The sequence below is a fragment of the Triticum urartu genome, chromosome 4A (assembly GCF_056163025.1).
Source record: "Triticum urartu cultivar PI428250 chromosome 4A, HENAU_Tu73, whole genome shotgun sequence".
Lineage (NCBI taxonomy): Eukaryota > Viridiplantae > Streptophyta > Magnoliopsida > Poales > Poaceae > Triticum > Triticum urartu.
In genome coordinates this window covers 275290605-275310729 of record NC_141876.1, presented here as the reverse complement: position 1 = coordinate 275310729, position 20125 = coordinate 275290605, and the positions used below count along the sequence as shown (strand labels likewise).

At 46.9% G+C, this 20125-nt stretch overlaps 1 protein-coding gene across 1 annotated transcript; it reads right to left on the bottom strand.

Annotated features, from left to right (window-relative positions):
• Nucleotides 1–6128: 6128 nt before the first annotated feature.
• On the bottom strand, nucleotides 6129–19330 carry LOC147975576 (receptor protein kinase WSS1-like). The gene is made up of 2 exons (XM_087518266.1): nucleotides 17004–19330; nucleotides 6129–6951 (listed from the first exon to the last, which is right to left on the bottom strand). The coding sequence occupies exons 1-2, from the start codon at nucleotides 19228–19230 to the stop codon at nucleotides 6503–6505; spliced, it is 2676 nt and encodes an 891-aa protein (XP_087374392.1). The 5' UTR covers nucleotides 19231–19330; the 3' UTR covers nucleotides 6129–6502.
• Between the last annotated feature and the right edge of the window lie 795 nt (nucleotides 19331–20125).

Here is a 20125-nt window from a genome sequence, read left to right as displayed (position 1 = left end):
GACTCGCAACAAGTCAATCAAATTTCTCAAAGTCAAGTGGTCACACCATTCCGACCGTGAAGCTACCTGGGAACGCGAGGATCACCTCCGTTCTGAGTACCCAGCGTTCTTTCAGTCCTAGATCTCGGGACGAGATCCTTTCGTAGTGGTGGAGTGTTGTAACACCCCGGATGTAACTTTCCCAATTTGTACTCCAACTCTTGCTGTTTCCGGCGTTAAGTTATATTTATTTTCTCGGGTTCGGGTTTTTGTCTCCGTGTGTTGTTATCGTTGTCATGCATCTCATATCATGTCATCATGTGCATTGCATTTTCATACGTGTTCGTCTCATGCATTCGAACTTTTTCCCCGTTGTCCGTTTTGCATTCCGGCGCTTCGTTCTCCTCCGGTGGTCATTTCTAGCTTTCTTTCGTGTGTGGGGATTAAACATTTCCGGATTGGATCGAGACTTGCCAAGCGGCCTTGGTTTACTACCGGTAGACCACCTGTCAAGTTTCGTATCATTTGGACTTCGTTTGATACTCCAACGGTTAACCGAGGGACCGAAAAGGCCTCGTGTGTGTTGCAGCCCAACACCCCTCCAATTTGGCCCAAAACCCACCTAACTCTGCTCCATCATCTAGAGCGTTCGATCACGATCGCGTGGCCGAAAACCGCACCTCATTTGGACTCTCCTAGCTCCCTCTATGCCCATATATAGACCCCCCGAATTCCGGATCTTTCTCCCCCCCCCCCCCCCCCCGAAACCCTAAAAATCCCCTCCGACGCGCCGGACATTGTCCGCCCGCGCCGGACACTCCGCGCCGCCGCCCCTGCACCAGTCGCGCGCTGCAACGTGGCCTCGCCGCCGCCTCCCACCGCGCGGCCCGGGAGGCCCAGGGAGGGCCCCCGCGGCCCGAAGCCGCCGCCGCCTTGCCACGCCCGGCCCCCGCCGCCTCGTTCGCTCCGCCGCCGCCGCCTCCTCCCGCCCGGCGACCGGAGCCGCCGCGCGCCACCGCGACGCCGGCCGGACCCCGCTGACCCCGCCGCCTCTTCCTCGCCACCGGAGCCGCCCCGCTCCGGCAGCCCCTCGCCGGCGCCGTCCCAGGCCGCCGCGGCCGCCGACTCCCTCCACGCCGAGCGCCACCCCCGCGGCCACCCTCGCCGCCCCGGCCGTCTTCTCCCTCTCTATCGAGCTCCGGCGTGAACAGTAACTCCGGCCGTCGTTCCTCGATTTCCGTGCCCCGATCTAGATCTGGCGTGAACAGTAACCCTAGAGGTTGATTTTTTTCTCCAAGTCCCAGTTTTTCTCAGATCCAAGTTGCCATGTTCGTAGCTCCGTAACTTTGCATCCGTAATTCCGATTCATGCATATAGCATATCAAAATGTTCATCTCAGAGAGTACATCATTTCATTCCATTGCATCATTTTCATTTGAGTTCATATTGGTGCCCGAAATGCTGTTAGAAGAGGGCTACTGAGATAATTGTCAGATCTGCTAATCCGTTTAGGTTTTTGTCATTTTTGCCATGATTAATGTGTGCATGCTATGCCCTGATGCTCTACATGTGTTTTGTTAAGGGTTTTGTCATCTTTCCAGAGGTGCAACCCATGTATTTTTAGAATGTGTGTGTTGACTTGTGCAAGCTTGCAAAGTGGTGCACTTGCTAATTCTGTTTTCAAGGACTTAGTAATTTCACTAAGTCCTGGAGCTGTTTATCTCATGATGCCATATGTTCTTGTTGTTTCCTAGTGATCCGTGCCTCTTTTGAGGATGATCAGTAAGGGAGTTTTGTTAATATTGTAGTGCTCTATCCATCCGTGTCTTTGTTTGCAATTATGGAGCACCCTAGCTTGAGTCAATCGAGTTCTACTTTTGCTACTTTGTGAATCTGGGCAGATTGTCAACTTGTTTGTAATTTTGCCGGTGATGTTATAGTTGATACATGCATGCTATGCTATTGTTCTTACCATGTCTAGATTTAATTTTGTGCCTTCTTAATGGATGTATGCTTGTCTTGCCATGACTTGCACCGTAGTGAGTGCATCGAGCTCGTAAACATGTCTACTTGAGTTATATTTCAGCTTGCTCCAGTTTTCACTAAGTATGAAAACTGATTATGTTTTTGCTATGTTCACATGCTTGCAATTGTATTTTCTGATCCCTTTTGGCTCAAGGCCACTAAGGGACTTTTGTTAAGTTCTTTGAGTAGCTCCATGCCATGTTTTACTTTGCCATGTTCAGATCCTGTAGCATATAGTTTTGTTGCTCCGAAGAGGGCTACCTGATCTAAAATTCCAGACAAGTGTTAATTTCACTAAGTCTGAGATCTATTTGCCATATGCATTTTTGCCATGCTTGTTTGAACCTGTTAATGGATGAATTGGCCGTAGGACAGTGCTAGACTTTTGTTAAGCATCTTGTGTGCATCCCTGCCATGTATTTTGTTGTCATGTTTGGGTACTGTAGCATGTTCATCTCATTGCATTTAGATGGCTACTTGCTGTAAATCGTAGACCGGTGTCATATTTGAATCGCTTGCCATTTCCAAACCGTAACTCCGATTCCGGCGTTCTTTATATCGTTTTCAAGCGATTTCATCTCATATTTCGAGTGGCACACTTGGTTTTCCAAGTTGAGGCCAGGTTCATGCATTTCCTGTCATATCTTGCATTTTGCATACCGCATCGCATCCCGTATAGCATATCATCATCGCATCGTCTTGTTTGGGTTCTTGCACGTGGTTGATTGTATCCTTGTTGCTTGTTTGTCTTGTTTGGGTAGAGCCGGGAGACGAGTTCGCTAACGAGGAGCCCATTGAGTTTGCTTTCGAGGATCCAGTCAACTCTGACAACTGTGCAGGCAAGATGATCATACCCTCGAAATCACTACTATCTTTGCTATGCTAGTTTGCTCGCTCTTTTGCTATGCCAATGCTACGATACCTACCACTTGCTTTCAAGCCTCCCAAATTGCCATGTCAAACCTCTAACCCACCATTGTCCTAGCAAACCGTTGTTTGGCTATGTTACCGCTTTGCTCAGCCCCTCTTATAGCGTTACTAGTTGCAGGTGAAGATTGAAGGCCGTTCCTTGTTGGAACATTTATTTACTTGTTGGGATATCATTATATTGCTATGTTATCTTAATGCATCTATATACTTGGTAAAGGGTGGAAGGCTCGGCCTCTCGCCTAGTGTTTTGTTCCACTCTTGCCGCCCTAGTTTCCGTCATATCGGTGTTATGTTCCCGGATTTTGCGTTCCTTACGCGGTTGGGTTATAATGGGAACCCCTTGATAGTTCGCCTTGATTAAAGCTTTTCCAGCAATGCCCAACCTTGGTTTTACCATTTGCCACCTAGCCTTTTCTTTCCCTTGGGTTCTGCAGACTCAAGGGTCATCTTATTTTAACCCCCCCCCCCCCGGGGCCAGTGCTCCTCTGAGTGTTGGTCCAACCGAGCGATGTGCGGGGCTACCAGGGGCAACTCTGGGCTGGCCTACCCGACGTCTGGCTCATTTGAGTGTGCCCTGAGAACGAGATATGTGCAGCTCCTATCGGGATTTGTCAGCACATTCGGGCGGTGTTGCTGGTCTTGTTTTAACCTGTCGAAGTGTCTTGAATTACCGAGATACCGAGTCTGATCGGAACGTCTTGGGAGGAGATCTATTCCTTCGTTGACCGTGAGAGCTTGTCATGGGCTAAGTTGGGACTCCCCTGCAGGGATTGAACTTTCGAAAGCCGTGCCCGCGGTTATGGGCAGATGGAAATTTGTTAATGTCCGATTGTAGATAACTTGAACCTTAATCAATTAAAATGAATCAACTGAGTGTGTTACCGTGATGGCCTCTTCTCGGCGGAGTCCGGGAAGTGGACACGGTGTTGGAGTAATGTTTGCGCAGGTTGCTCTCTAGTTTCTCGCTCGCGCTTTGTCTCCTCTTCTCGCTCTCTTTTGCGAATAAGTTAGCCACCATATTTGCTAGTCGCTTGCTGCAGCTCCACTCATATTTTACCTTGTCATACCTATAAGCTTAAATAGTCTTGGTCGCGAGGGTGCGAGATTGCTGAGTCCCTGTGGCTCACTGATTACTGTTACACCAGATGCAGGGCCTGATGATTCCGCTCCAGGAGACGCGTATGAGCTCAAGTGGGAGTTCGACGAAGACTCTCAACGTTACTATGTTTCCTTTCCCGATGATCAATAGTGGTGCCGAGTTGGGGGTGATTGGGACCGTGTCGCATGTTGGGTTCTCTTTTATTTTGGCGTCGTAGTCGGGCCATGAGTGTTTGGATGATGTAATGTTATTTATGTACTTGATTGACGTGGCGAGTGTAAGCCAACTATGTTATCTCCCCTTTCATTATTATATTACATGGGATGTTGTGAAGATTGCCTAACTTGCGACATATGCCTTCAATGCGATTATGCCTCTAAGTCGTGCCTCGACACGTGGGAGATATAGTCGCATCGAGGGTGTGACACCATTCTATTCCACCAAATGAAATATGTTTAATTTCATATTCGGCCTTGTTATACCTCTATATAGCCTGTTGTTACATTTGACTCAGTCGATCTAGCGTATATTTCCTCTAAGTCATTGTGTATGTTTGGATTTGCCTTTATTCAGTTCTGCCTTAATATTATTTGCTCTATTTTTCTTTGAAGAACTCGCTTTTGGAATAAATTGTCGAATCTCCCATTCACCTCCCCTTGGTTGATATCATACCCCACACTTCTATAAAGATTGGAGTAGAATAAAATGAGGATTGATGTGGTAAGTAACCAGTTTTTAGTTTACATCGGGATGCAAGGCGGTTAACTTCAACCAAATACACCCGTGGAGTACTATATTGCACAGTTCTATGTTAATGTTGCAATGCATGAGTGTGATGGTTGAGTTCTTTATGACTAACGTGAGTTTGAAAACCTTGTGCACTTCCATTTCATCTTAAAATTGTTGGCTTCTTCGTTATCGAGCATTGCCCACTCTCTCCTCAAGACATAGCGAATATTTCCCTAATACATATGAATCTTGTGGGAGGGCTTTCTCATGTTCACCTACATTATCTTCCTAAAAACAACCGCCATACCTACCTATCATGGTATTTTCATAGTCATTTCGAGATATATTGTGATGCAAATTCCATCATCATTGTTTTACAATACATGATTATATGTTTATTCTACACATGTTATGCAATGTTTCTAGCTTCGTCTTGTCGTTGCATCTTCTTACATGTATTGAGAAAGAGTTATGGATATATTCAAAAGTGTGTTGGTCATTCATGTGCGGTGTTGCTCCTACCAAAGAAAAAGATCAACTAAAAGACTTACCACACAGCTGTAAAAACGAAATAAGAAAAATAGGACAAGAGAAGGAGCAACATCGTTATCTTTTATTAGTGTACACTAAATTGCTTCAAAGTAGAGTTTATCTTCATGTTCTATATACTAGTGGGGACTCTATGGGCACGACAAGATCAAGAACCCTAGGCGATCCAACGCCTAACAAAACAATATGATAGCCACCGACTCATCGAAACAATATAATAGCCACCGACTCATCAAACCTAAGGCAGGGTGGCGGGGGGAGCAAAACAAACTGCACAGGATGATGGAAGCACACAAATTTCAGCCGCATACACCCAATTATAAATGCCACGCAAAAGAGTACGTTTTAGAGGCCAAGCTCCATTAAGGTCTTAATTTTGAAAAAATCAAAATCCAAACTTTTCAGTTTCAAAAAACTCAGGGAAAAATACACATGTATATAAGGATGTAATATATATGTGTATAAATTTCATGATAAAAAAATACTTTAAATTGCGAGCTGCACAAAAAATAATCATGAACTTTAAGGATTAACAATACATGTGCTAAAAAGCCAAAGAATTGGCTTTTTCTTTGTGTAGCTTTCATTTTAACGTATTTCATCGTGAAAATTTATACACATGTGCATTGTGCCTCTAGGCATGTTAATTTTTTTAAAGTTTGTGAAATGTAGAGTATGAGTTTGAATTTTTCAATATTATGACCTAGATGGAGCTCGGCCTCCATTTGGCATTTTTGCACGCAAAAAGAATTCCTCGTGCTTGATAGTTCACAAAACAACTGTTCTACATCTCTCAAAAAAAAAAACGCCTCTGCCGTAGACTTATGGATGCTTGCTTCATCTTTCTTTCTTTTTTCCTTCTCTAGACCATCCAAGAACAAATGGATCGGCTGTTCAATGTTACTAGCACTACGCGCCATATAGAGTGAACAAGCTATAGACACATCAACAACTTCAAAGCTATGCTTGGCTTTAGCACTCACCAAAGCAGGCGGAGTGACACGCTGATAATCAAGCTACCGGGTTCTCAGGTAGCTGCTCAATGGGCTAATTACAGCATCTGACATGTCTGACCTCCGCTGCAGTCGGCGATTGCAAGAGCTAATGGTAGCCCGCTTGATGCGGTAGTCTGTGTTCCCCCATTTATACATGACATCATAGGGTAGGTTGCAAACTGTCAGTTTTACTTCCTTACATATTGAATGTGCTGAACGTATCTGAATCTGATATGGTAAAATCATCACACCTCCATTTCTCAAGTTGCTGGTTGAGATGCATCTCACTTGTCTCGCACTCGTCATCATCATCAACTTCTGTAGGCTTCCACTCATCAAGCAGACTGGAAAGTCGGTTCACACAGTGGCACATGTCGGGCCTCTGGTTTTGCTCTCGTGCTGTGCAATGCCGGGCAAGATCAGCTACCTCCAGCAGGCTCTTCCAAGCCTCAGGACCGAGGTCTAGTGTAGGATCCACAAACTTTCTGAACTTCTCTTTGTCAAGCATATTTCTTCGGAAGATTGTTACAAGATGTGTTTCATCATCAGGTAATGAGTCATCAAGTACTTTCCTTCCAGTTATCATCTCCATTAGTATGACACCATATGCATAAACGTCAACTTTTGTAGTTACTTTCCCTGTAGCTGTAAACATATAAATTGCATGCTCATCACTACTACATGAAAACGGAAGACAAGAACTGGGGGAGTGCAAAAAAGGAGGAAAAGTACATTCAGATATAGAACATCTGTACCAAAATAGATGACATTCAGAAAGCGTGCAGTCAAATTACCTTTTGTCCACTAAGCAATAAGAGATATTTAGATTGGTTAGATATAAACTGTACTATGAGCAAAATAATTTCATGACATGTTTTTACTTATTTTAAATTAATAACCCGCCTGGTTTCCAGCAATCCAGGTGAAGACCAAAGAGGTTTTTATATTTACTGTTCCATTTGTTATGGATGCAAAACTTTCGAATCAAAAGGTTTTAGGCTTGGTGGAACTAGAAGTGAGTATATGAGGTGTGGTTTTAGTACTACTAGGCACGAGAAAAGGAAGGGGTTAGCCTTGATGAGCAGGTGGTACCTCAAAAGGACATCTTTCGATATTTCAGATCAATGCTGCAGAAGGATAGAGATATCAATGAAGACGTGAGCCATCGAATCAAAGCCGGATGGATGAAGTGGTGCCAAGCTTTTGGCGTTCTCTATCACAAGAGAGTGCCACAAAAGCTAAAAGGCAGGTTCTATAGGATGGCCATTCGACCCGTAATGCTGTATGGCGCTGAATGTTGGCCGACTAAAAGGCAACATTGTTCATAAGTTAGGGATAGCGGAGATGCGCATGTTGAGGTGGATGTGTGACCACACAAGAAAGGATCAGGTCCAGAATGATGATATACGTGACAGAGTTTGGGTAGCACCGATTGAAGAGAGGCTTGTCTAACATCGTCTGAGATGGTTTGGGCATATTCAGCGCAGACCCCAAAAGCTCCAGTGCATAGTGGACGGCTAAAGCGTGTTGGTAATGTCAAGAGAGGTCGGGGTAGACCAAACTTGACTTGGAAGAAGTCCGTAAAGAGAGATCTCAAGGGCTGGAATGTCACCAAAGAACTAGTCATGGACATGGGTGCGTGAAAGTTAGCTATCTATGTGACCTGAGTTGATTTCGAGATTTTATGGGTTTCAGCTCTAGCCTACGCCAACTTGTTGTTCAGCTTGTATATATTGCATGGACCAAGGAGCGAATATATGCAACGGACTTACAAAGCAAAGGAAATCTAGACCAATAGGAACACACACCTCAAATGCAAAAGCGTATACAGTAGCATTGCATTTGAAGTATAACACTAAGGTTGAGAGTTGAGGATTTCATGGTTGTGGAGGACATTAGATTGGGGCCTACAACAAAAAATAGTAAAAGTCCAAAATACACGTCTTCATAGTGTTGTCGTAGCATGGAGTCTTCAGAAACATGTTGAATCAAGCCAAAAGGGATATAAGAAGCATGTCTCAATTATCATTGCCCGAACTGGGAGCCAAAGTCGAGAGTTGAGGATTTCATGGTTGTGGAGGACATTAGATTGGGGCCTAAAACAAAAAAAATAGTGAAAATCCAAAATACACGTCCTCATAGTGTTGTCGTAGCATGGAGTCTTCAGAAACATGTTGAATCACGCCAAAAGGGATATAAGAAGCATGTCTCAATGATCGTTGCACAAGAAAACGATGGCAAAAGAAGCTCTGCGGCCAGAAAACGAGTTTAGGTCCACAACAATGAAAAAGGAGGCCAAAGCAGTCATATAGAGAACAACCAGCACACACCAGACAATGTGGGAATCTCTCCTCAAGAAACTCTTGGCTTGGTAGCATTGCATTTGAAGTATAACACTAAGGTTGAGAGTTGAGGATTTCATGGTTGTGGAGGACATTAGATTGGGGCCTACAACAAAAAATAGTAAAAGTCCAAAATACACGTCTTCATAGTGTTGTCGTAGCATGGAGTCTTCAGAAACATGTTGAATCAAGCCAAAAGGGATATAAGAAGCATGTCTCAATTATCATTGCCCGAACTGGGAGCCAAAGTCGAGAGTTGAGGATTTCATGGTTGTGGAGGACATTAGATTGGGGCCTAAAACAAAAAAAATAGTGAAAATCCAAAATACACGTCCTCATAGTGTTGTCGTAGCATGGAGTCTTCAGAAACATGTTGAATCACGCCAAAAGGGATATAAGAAGCATGTCTCAATGATCGTTGCACAAGAAAACGATGGCAAAAGAAGCTCTGCGGCCAGAAAACGAGTTTAGGTCCACAACAATGAAAAAGGAGGCCAAAGCAGTCATATAGAGAACAACCAGCACACACCAGACAATGTGGGAATCTCTCCTCAAGAAACTCTTGGCTTGGGGTCAGTCATTATAACGCCCCGGCCAAAACCACCGGTACGTCCACCGGTCCGTGGTCGTTGCGCCTGGCTACCACCTAGGATCTAGAATGGCCCCACGGACCAACACCTAGTCTTTCCTGCGCACTTTGTCCCCACTCGTGCGCAACCGAGATCAACTTCCCAACCAGCCACCCATTCTCAAATTGCTGCAAGCCAGGCACGCTTAACTTTGAGATTCCTTTCGGATGGGCTCCCGAAAATAAAGGTGCACCTTGTTGATATGAGTAGTCTATCATTCCTAAGTCGGATGTCACAGTCATGGGAGGAGACAGAAGCCAAACTAGTAAAGCTGGTTTGGAGTTCCAAACCCAACACACGGAACAGAGGAATCACGAGCTAGAGCTCTGCAGGCGGACCGAGCCAAGCAAGAAGCAGGCCAAGGAAGCACAGCCAGCACGTGGAGCAAGCTACCAAGAGAAGTGGGCTTGCAGATGCAAGGGCCATCTTGTTTGCAGAGGAGGCTGCGGAGGAGTCCTTGCAGGTGAGATGCGAGCGAGGAGTGACGGTGGAGAACAACAACCAGTGGAAAAGTAGTAGCGGCTTGGTCTGGTCTGATGGAAGACAAGCATTGTAAGTCGATGTAGAGCGGCCACCACCATCCGCGGGAGTCGTCGAAGGAGACAATGGAGCAGGCACAGAAGAACCAAGGGAAGGCACATGTGCAAGACAGAGTCAGTAGAGCCGATGACAACATTGTGCCTTTTTCTTTGTTCCTTAACTGAACACGTGGCCAGAGAAGCAATGATGCCCCCGTTGTTTCAAGCGGAACACAAAGGGTGAGAGCCCGAGGAGCACAACCGAACAAGGGCAGTAGGAGGTAAGGCAGTGACCTGGAGTTGGTGACGCGTCATAGGAGGCAGCAACAGCGACCTGGTGAGGGTGTCGACTTGGCGGAGAGCAGTAGGTCAAGGGCGGACCTCGGGCAGCAGGTGCAATGAGTGGTGGAGATCTGGTGCTTCAATATGGTTGAGAGCTTTGATTCGGAAATAGCACTTGCGTCGGCTATGGGCAGATCAAAATTGTTCAGACTGAGCAATTTCTAGGAGAACAGGAAGGAATCGCTCTAAGATCGAATTTGGTGGAGAAGCAAAAGGATGGACACCGAGTGGGAGACTCAATTGGAAGAAACCGGAAAAATCTGATTGGAAAGAGACAAGTTGCAGTGTCAGGAATCATTCAGGAGGATAACGATGAAAACCTAAGCTAGGCCCTGATACCATATTATGGATACAACTTATCTGTATTGCATAGCCCACTGGGAGAATATAAATGTATTACAACAGACTTGGAGTACTAGTAAGGAAATCTAGACCAATATGAATGCGTGTAAGGAGACCTAGACAGATACTAATACTCCTTTTAACACCTTTCATAGATAAGAAAGATGACTATATTGGAGATCAACCAAATACCAAAATGGACGAAAACTTGACGTAAAAAAAGAGAGAAATTAGGTCAACCTGATAACCACCTATCTTGGCTCCCTTTGTCATTTGGCGGGAGATTCATGAAAAGTTTGAAAACTATAGCATTATGAAGAAAAGCTTTTTTTTTCAACCCTAAACTTTCAGAAAGTTCAGTTTCTAACCTGAACTCTAAAACAGTCTAAGTTACAATCTCGAACTACTGAAACAAGCTAGGATATTTGGGTCATGAGCCGGTAGTTCAGCTATGGACTTTGATTCTTTAGTTCCTTGGGAGCTGCTCAATTAAGTGTAAGTACTATATGGTCAAAACAAATTTTCATATTTAGGAGTGACTTGCGAAACATTTATTTAAATGAAACATTTCAATTAATCAACAATCTATATGGATAATATATCAACTCTTACAGCTTTGCTTTCTTTTAACAACAAAAAGGTGTTGATGGTCTCCAACAGGCATCCTGTCCAACAAATAGAAGACTAAAACAATGTAGATTGTTATGTTTATCACTCTTATGTTAAAACCAATTGTATGTTCAGGTTATGAGCATAGTTAGGTATGGGTCTGAGGGCCAGGGCGTGCTAACCCTCATTAGTTCATTGGTAGGGCTATCGCTGCTATTGTAGAGGCTTTCGTAGCCTCCAAAGTACACGAGTAAAGTCCTTAACAAGCTTGCAAACCAACCTAATCTTCTCCTTTTATGTGGGAAGCACATATGGTCGGAGGGCTCCAGCCCTGGCCGCACCACTCCTGCTCCAGCCCAAAGTGGCTAGGATTCTTTACTGCTACAAGTTATTTATTAGGTTCAAATTTGTATTAGGTGCAGAGTCCAGATTGTATTTCCTTTGAGTCGGCTTGTCAGCCAGGCTATTCTTCCTATATGTTGGGCTTCTCCCACGATCAATATTAGGCCTAGAGTAATTAGAGCTTGTTTCATCTACGATGGCGGACGATGACAAAGTTGACGGCGGCAACATCAACCTCGTGCTCAAGGAGCTAGCGACCCAACAAAAGGAGGTGGTGGCGCAACGGACCACCGATCAAGCCTTCATGGAGGGCCTCGTCCTGCACCTCGATGCCCTAGAGCAGCGCCCCAGCGCTCCACCACCTCCCACCGAGGTCGACCCTCAGCATGGGCACTCAGCTTAACCGACCCCCGTGTGGCGTTTCAGCTGGAAGCCAACGGCTCCTCCGTTGCCGCCTCCACGCCGGCCCATGCCTCCACCGCACTCGCCACTACCACCACTACCCCCACCCTCGTGAGTGCAGTATCTGATCTGCACCTTCCCACACTGCTGTCACTACCCCACTTTCCAACCTCCTAGTTCTTCCTGCAGTAAACTGGCCCACCACCACCCTATCACCAACCCCTTGTTCACCCTCCGTTCAAGCCTGATGTCCTGTCCGCATGATCAGAAGCAAGGACTCTGGCCCAATGGGTGACATGCTTGACGAGTTTGTGGACCTCTTCGCCACTCCGACCATGTTGCCTCTAGTGCGCTCTCACGAACCCCGCATTCGGCTTCTACCCGACACCGTGCCCGTTGCCATTCAGCCATACAGCTATGGGCAACTTCAGAAGGACAAGCTCGAGCGCCAGTCCACTGAGATGGTTGGCCCAAGGCAGCATCCTCCCAAGCAATTTGGCCTTCTCTTCGCCTGTCCACGTCAAGAAACGAGATGACTCATGGCGCTTATGCGTCGACTACTAGATACTAAACAACCATACCGTGAAGGACACGTTTCACATTCCCGTCATCATGTTCTTCACCAAGCTTCACATGCGCTCGGGATATCTTCAGGTACGGATGAATCCTTGCTAAGACAGCGTTCCACACAAATGACAGCCACTATGAGTTCTTGGTTATGCCGTTTGGCTTAACAAAGGTCAGGCTCTAGGAGGGTGGTGTGATCAGCACCTATTGGGATTGGCACCACGGTAGCGCCCTTTGTGGTGTATCGACGGATGAGGCGACACACCTTCGCCTTCTATCAGACGTGAAGGGGCACGTCCCAGTTATGGCTAACCGGGAATGGTGCCGCCGACCCGAGATACAGGGCCCGACGCAAAGGTCTTTTGGGCTCGTCATGACGCTGATTGCCACCGTCGCCTGAGCCCGACTATAGCGTGGCGATGTATTTGCGTTGCATTGGTCCTCAAGAGAGAAAGGGGTGTGTGTTTGGTGCCTCCCCTTGAACCAGCACGACGTAGTGCCTCTCATGGCATGTCGTCGGATGAGGCGACACTTCACCGCCTTGTGCCGGGATCATGGACTGTGCAGGGCACATCCAGGCTGCTAGTTGGTTGGGGAAGGTGTCGTCGCCTTGAGATCTGGCCTTTTCTCGCCTTTGGCGAGAGCTTCGGTCCAGCTATCGTCAGGTGCACCCAACACCGTTGCGGTTGGGCTCCATAGGGCAGGATGCACGGGGTCAAGCTGCCACAGAGGTGTCCCTCACAAGGATGCAGGCACCCGAAGCCGTTGACCTCGAAGCTCAAGGCACAGAAGCGGAAGACTTGGCCCTTTGGGAAGAGGACGAGGAAGATATGTACCTTTGTTGTGTTGGAGACGAGGAGGAAGGGACCGAGGAAGAGATCTTAGCCTGAAGCAACGCAGCCGATCTTGGTTAAGAAAGCCATCCCGATCCACTCGAAGGATCCACGCGCACAGCCCCTACCTAGTGCGCCAACTGTCGATGTTTCGTAATCAGCAGTGCCGTCAAAAGGGTGTGAGAGCGGCAAATCAAATCAAGATAGTAAGGCACGAGGCAAGGAGTTTACCCAGGTTCGGGCCCTCCGAGAGGAGGCAAGACCCTACTCCTACCTTTGGTGGTTGTATTGCTCGAGTCCTCATCGGGGAGACCTGTTTCTTGGTTTACAAGCTCTTGGCCTGACTGCGAAGAGGAAGATGGGGGTAGGTGGAAATCCTAGCACTATGATGATCTAGAGAAAATGTCCACACCCTCCCTCCCCAGAAGGTCCCTAGCTCGCTTTATATACCTGGTCGAGCTAGGGTCACATGAGTTGAGCTGGATTGCTGATGGGCTCACGCCCTTAGTCCAATCGAGCCCTTGGCAGCATTCCCAATGCCACGTCTTATAAATATAGGCCTCCCGAGCCTAACACTTTGGCCCAAGTGGTGGGTCGCATGCCACGTTCCCGTGGGAGGTGAGTACCTTGTTTGCTCATGGACCGGCGTGTCATATCCTCGTCACTACCTCTATCATGTCATCAACGTTGATGGGTGGCCATGGATAAGGATAAGGTGTGCATCGGTCCAGACTAGCCTACTCGTTCGGTCAGAGCCTTGTGTGGTTTCTTGGGGCTCGCCGGCTACTATCGCAAGTTCGTCAAGGACTTCGACATGCTCGCCACTCCTCTCATGCGCGTACTCAGCGAGGGGTTTCTATGGTGCACAAAAGCCGAGGATGCCTTCCAGGCGCTCAAACGTGCCCTCAGTCAAGGCTCGGTGCTCCAGATGCCAAACTTCGACAACCACTCCATTATCCATTACTGAGTGTGATGGCTCCAGGACTGGCTCCGACGCCGTTCTTCACCAAGGCGTGGGCCCTTGGCCTTCTTCAGATGACCCATCGCTTGCCGCCATGCCAAGCTTGTTGCCCACGAGCGGGAACTCATCAAACTAGTTCAAGTTGTACGTCACTAGCAATCGTATCATTGGTGTCGTGCCTTCACTGCACGCACCAACCACCATAGTATAAAGTTTCTCCTCGACCAGCGGCTATCGACAATCACTCAACAACAATGGGGTTGCTTGGGTTCAATTTCACAGTCGAGTTTCGCAAGTGCCGCCTCAACGTCGACCTAATTATTGGATTCCTAATAATGGAATTAACTCTTTACTTACTACTTTCTGTGCTTTTTAATTATTGGTTGGTGCAGTTGCATCGCTGACGCCCTCTCCTATCATGATGCTGATGCAACACCTACGCTTTGTGCTCTCTCACAGGCACTCTTCACCATCTTCTATGACCTACAGCACGAGATCAAATGCATCTCCCGAGTTGACCTCCATTTTTTATGGTATTCGTGCTGATGATCACGACCGCTTATAGAGTTGTGTCAATAACTTGATTCTCCATGGGTGTCAGGAGCATGTGCTACCCACCTTCCCATCCGTAACAATGATTTTGCAGCACGCTCATGCCGCTCACGAGGAGGTCCAAAACGAATTTCATCGACTCCGAGCTGATTTCCATGTCCCTAGCGATCGCCAATTGGTTTAGGACTTCGTACGTGGTTGTGTGGTCTGCCAGCGCAGCAAGACGGAGACACTCCTCCCTGCCAAGTTACTTACTGATCCCAGCGTCCGTGCGAAGTGATATCTCCATGGATTTCATCAAGGCCCTGCCAAAGGTGCATGGAAAGTCTATGATGCTCTCTATCATTGATAACTTTTCCAAATATGTTGATAACTTCTCCAAATATACGCACTTCATTCCATTGTCCCACCCATACACGACTGCTTGTACGGCAAAGGCGGTTTTTGATGGCACAATATGCCTCCATGGACTATCGATCGCATCGTCAGTGATTGCGATCCTATCTTCCCAACAATTTTTGGCGTGAATTATTCAAGTTCGGCATTCAATTTCACATGAGCTCAGCGTTTCAACCCTGGCAGACTGAAGTTGATTGCCCCCGGCGGGCGCTGGATTGAATGGTTGCCCTGAGCTAAGAATTGGTACAACACATCCTATCACTCCGCTCTTCGTGCCACTCCATTGGAGGTTGTTTATGGTCGGCCACCACCACGTCTTCGCAACTATGTTCCCGGCGATGCCAGGATGGTAGCCATGGAGACCTTCCTTCGAGATCGCGTGATCCTCCGGGATTGGCTCTGCCATCGTTCTTCACCAAGGCGTGGGCTCTTGCCTTCTTCGGATGGCCCATCGCTCCACGCCATGCCATGCTCACTGCCTACGAGTGGGAACTCATCAGACTAGTTCAAGTTGAACGTCACTAGGGATGGCATCTTTGGTGTCGTGCCTTCATTGCACACACCAACCACTATAGTCTAAAGTTTCTCCTCGATCAACGGCTATCAGCAATCCCTCAATAACAATGGGTGAGCAAGTTGCTTGGGTTCGACTTCACAGCAGAGTTCTGCCTGTGCCACCTCAATATCGACCTAATAACTGGATTCTAATAATGGCATTAACTCTTAACTTACTAGTTTGTATGCTTTTTCATTATTGCTTGGTGCAGTTGCATCGCTAACACCCTCTCTTGTCGTGATGGTGATGCGGCACCTACGCTTTGTGCTCTCTCACTGGCACTCTTCACCATCTTCGATGACCTATGGCGTGAGACCAATGCTTCAATGCCATGGAGACGTCCCTTCAGGATTGTGCGATATTCGTTTGTGAGGTTGGTGAGTGTGTCCATCAAGTGCAACACGGGGCAAAGCATTATTATGATGGCAAACACCGTCAGTGCATCATTTGGCGTCAGAGATTGGGTGTGGCTTCGCCTTCGCTATGGTGTGGCTGCATACAAGGTCACAAGCATGGCAAGTTGTCTCCTCACTTCTATGGGCCTTTCCAAGTTATAGAAGTCATTGGGTCTGTTGCACATAGACTCGTGTGAGAGATGTTATGCAGGGTACCACATATGGTTGGAGGGCCCCAGCCCTGGCTGCACCACCCCCTGGGTCCAGCCCAAACTGACTAGGATTCCTTTACTGCTACAAGTTATTTATTAGGTTCAGATTTGTATTAGGTACAGCGTCCATATTAGAATCTGTTTCAGAGTCCAGATTGTATTTCCTTGAGTTGGCTTATAAGCCAAGCTATTCCTCATATATATTGGGCTTCTCCCACAATCAATAAAGCATCAGCATTCGGTGTATTACTATCTATTTAGGCCTGAAGTAATTAGAGTTTCTTCTGTCTCCCTGACAGTAGTGAAAACTTATGCCCAGAACAACCTAACCTCTTCTAATTTGGAAGATAAGGGGCCATATTCTTCTGACATATCCACTTCCAACTTGAGTTTGGTATTTCACTCAAAGAAAAAACACATATCTGACTATTAAGACACCTATATTACAGTTCTAAGTGGTAAGGCGCCTTGTAGGAAGTGCCAAGCATTAGTGTCCAGTGCAAAGTAACAATCCTAATTCCATAATTACATGGTGCTGACTAGCAAAGAGAACAGAATGTTATTCAAACAAGAAACAAGCAAAGAGTGATGTCACTCCCGAAAAAGAGTAACATGGATGTGATACAAGAAACTTGTGCAAGACAAATACAGATTGGTACTTGAGAATGAAAGATAAGCAATGAGAAATGCACATACTGGCGTATTCAGGCGCAAGGTATCCAAATGTCCCTGCCACCCTTGTCATCATTGATTTGTCTGTGTCATTAGCAAGCTTGACCAACCCAAAGTCTGATACCTTGGCTCTTAAATCCTGGTCCAGCAGTATATTGGAAGGCTTCAGATCCCTATGGATGAAAGTCTCCTGTGCCAAGCCATGCAAATATTCTATCCCCCTCGCAACATCCAAAGCTATTGTCATTCTCTGTGTCCATGTAAGAGGAGTATAACCACTCCGCTGAAGATCACATAGGTGCTCACGCAATGTTCCACCAGACATATACTCATAGACCAGGAGCCTCTCGTAGCCATGGGTACAGTACCCAAGTAGTCCAACCAAGTGTCGATGCCTTACTTTCGTAAGCACATCAATCTCAGCCATGAACTCTTGCTGCCCTTTAGTCCCCATAGTGCCACTGTCACACCTCTTCACAGCAACCAACCTCTCATTGAGGTTCCCCTTGAAGACCACCCCAAACCCCCCTTTACCTAAAATACAGTCCTCATTAAAGTTGTCTGTGGCCTTTAGCAGCACTTCAATAGGCAATTGCATTCCGTGGGACTCAAACAGATGAGTAATGTTTGCGCTACCAGCACTCACCTGGCTGTAATCAGCTGGAACTGCGGTATTTCCATTGGCACTCCAATTTGTTTCAACCACCTGAATTTTCATCATCTCAGATTCATCAGCAGACCCCTTTGATGAGACTGGCCTGAACTTCTCTGCATTCTTCTTCCTCCGATGATGTACCAAAAGCCCAACAATGATAACAAGAAGAACCACAGCTACAAGAATTCCAATAATCATGCCAGCATCCGACTTCCATTTCAGTGCACCTGCAGAAACACTCTGGGAACCACTATCTGATTTCCCAAACTGGTTTCCGTCGGCCAGTACCTTGACTGAAGGCTTAAACTTGGGCAGTTCACCATCGAGGCTATTATTTGAGACAATGAAAATTTTCAGGTTTGACATTGTCGTCAAAGTATCCGGTATCACCCCAGTGAGGTGATTATTTGAGAGATCTAGCTTTCCAACACTAGTCAGGTTTGCAATAGCCGGCGATATCGTCCCTGACAAACCACGATTGTGCAAATCAAAAATGCTAACATCCCCATTTGAGCATACAATACCAATCCAATTACCACATGGTGTGTTCCCATTCCACGTTTCCGCAAGTTCAGCTGGGTATCCAAACCCTGCGGCCACCGCAAGCAGAGTTGTAACCAGCGGATCACATGGCCCAGGCCTTGACTGACAGAACCTGCTCACAGTGTCAGCAGCAAGGTCTACATTTACACCACGAAAATCAGGCATCGGCCCCTGAAAAAGATTATTAGTCAGTGACACATTACGCAGTGTCTTGATCTCATAGAGTGAGGCTGGCACCACACCAGTAAGCCTGTTGTCCCTGACATTCAACGCCTCTAGCTGTGAGTTGCTAAAATCCGGAATCGGGCCCGTGAATTTGTTAGACTGGATCCACAGCAGCCTTAGGTTCTTCATTGCAGCAACAACATCAATAGACCCTGACAGCTTCCCATCCGACATCTGGTTGTTCAGCTGCAGACTCTCTAGGGCAATCAGCTCAGCCAGCCCGGCAGGGAGTCCACCAGTGAGGTTATTATATGACAGCCGCAGAGACCTCAACGATGACAGGTTGGCCAGAACCGCCGGGAAGGCACCCGCAATGGAGGCATTGGAGGCGGAGAAGGTTTCGAGTAAGGAGGAGCCGACAATGGCGTCAGGGACGGACCACGGCTTGAGTGGCAGGTCCTCCAGGCTGAGGTATTGCAGGGAGGGCAGGTCTTTGAGGAAGTCACTTGGGAGGGAGGTAAACCAATTGCCGTCGAGCACAAGGCGGGTGAGGTCGGTGCAGCCGGCGAGCGATGGGAAGTCGCCGTGTAGTGCGTTGCCCTGGAGATGCAACTCCTTGAGCGCAGTGAGGGAAGACAGGGAGGTGGGCAGGGTCCCGGTGAGGCCCATGTCCCCGAGGTCGATGGAGGTGACCCGGCCCGAGCCGCCGCGCTCGCAGGTGATGCCGTCGAAGACGCAGACGTCGCCGCCGGCACCCCAGGACGAGGGCGGGTTGGACAACAACTTGGCGAGGCCAAATATGACGTCCTCGTCGGCAGATTTTGCGGCGGCGACGAGGGAGGAGAAGAGGAGGACGGCGAGAAGGACGAGGTGCGAATCCCTCCCCATGGTATTTTTGGCGACGAGGTGCTCCGTCTTTCCTCTCTCCTCTTCCCTTCCTCTCTCGCTCCCTACCTTAGATCTCTCTGCCAGTTTTTTTGGGTGGCCGGCTCGACCACCGTTGGATCCGTTCGGTGTTCACTTGCTTATATTGGATCGAGTAGCAAAAATGTTCGTGCATTGCAAGGGTGCAATAATAAAAAATAAAAAATAAAAGTAAGGATGATGTACCTGGGTCGGGCGAAAGAAAGAGCGTAACGGAAACACTACTCTATTTTTTATAAGATGACAGTGTAATTGTTCTTTTTTTTGTGAAAGGCAGAGTAATTATTCTACTAACATTGGCTGCCTGGGATCCACAGGACAGCGAATACGCTAGCGTTGTGGCTGCAAATCTGTGCTAGGTCTCCGCGTGCACGTGAATGTTTCGAGAAATCAATGTGATTTTGATAGGTTTGGTTTACAAATAACATGAAATTATAGTTTGACTCTTAAATTATTAGCAACAATTATGAAATTAGAACTTCAAAGTTTATAAAAATGTTTTATATTATGAGATGAAGGGAGCAGTAAACAAAATTTTGAGATAACCAAACAACTGCTATAATTGCAATAAATATCAAGAAGCATGCTCTGTTCAGTATAAAAATCATCCATGCCGTCGAGCTTTCAGCATGTAATAACAACATGTAATACAATGACATGAAAATGTAATTTAAATGAAAATACTAGAAAAATTTTCTACTCATATGGATAGATGGTGATAGAGGCAAAGGTGTCCCGATGTTTCGATGAGATGGTGGCTATCGTTTTTTGTGGGAGTCGACCTTGACGATCCGACTACGAACGTGCGAGACGTCGCGCCTTAGCAATTGCTAAACCAACTTCCGAGGGGTTATTGACC

Bases quoted from the DNA above. Each gene is read 5' to 3' on its own strand.
- LOC147975576 (XM_087518266.1), bottom strand. From the start codon at position 19,230: ATGGGGAGGGATTCGCACCTCGTCCTTCTCGCCGTCCTCCTCTTCTCC. The intron at 6,952-17,003 runs GTATGTGCATTT...ATATGTTTACAG, and splicing joins CCTTGCGCCTGAATACGCCA to CTACAGGGAAAGTAACTACA.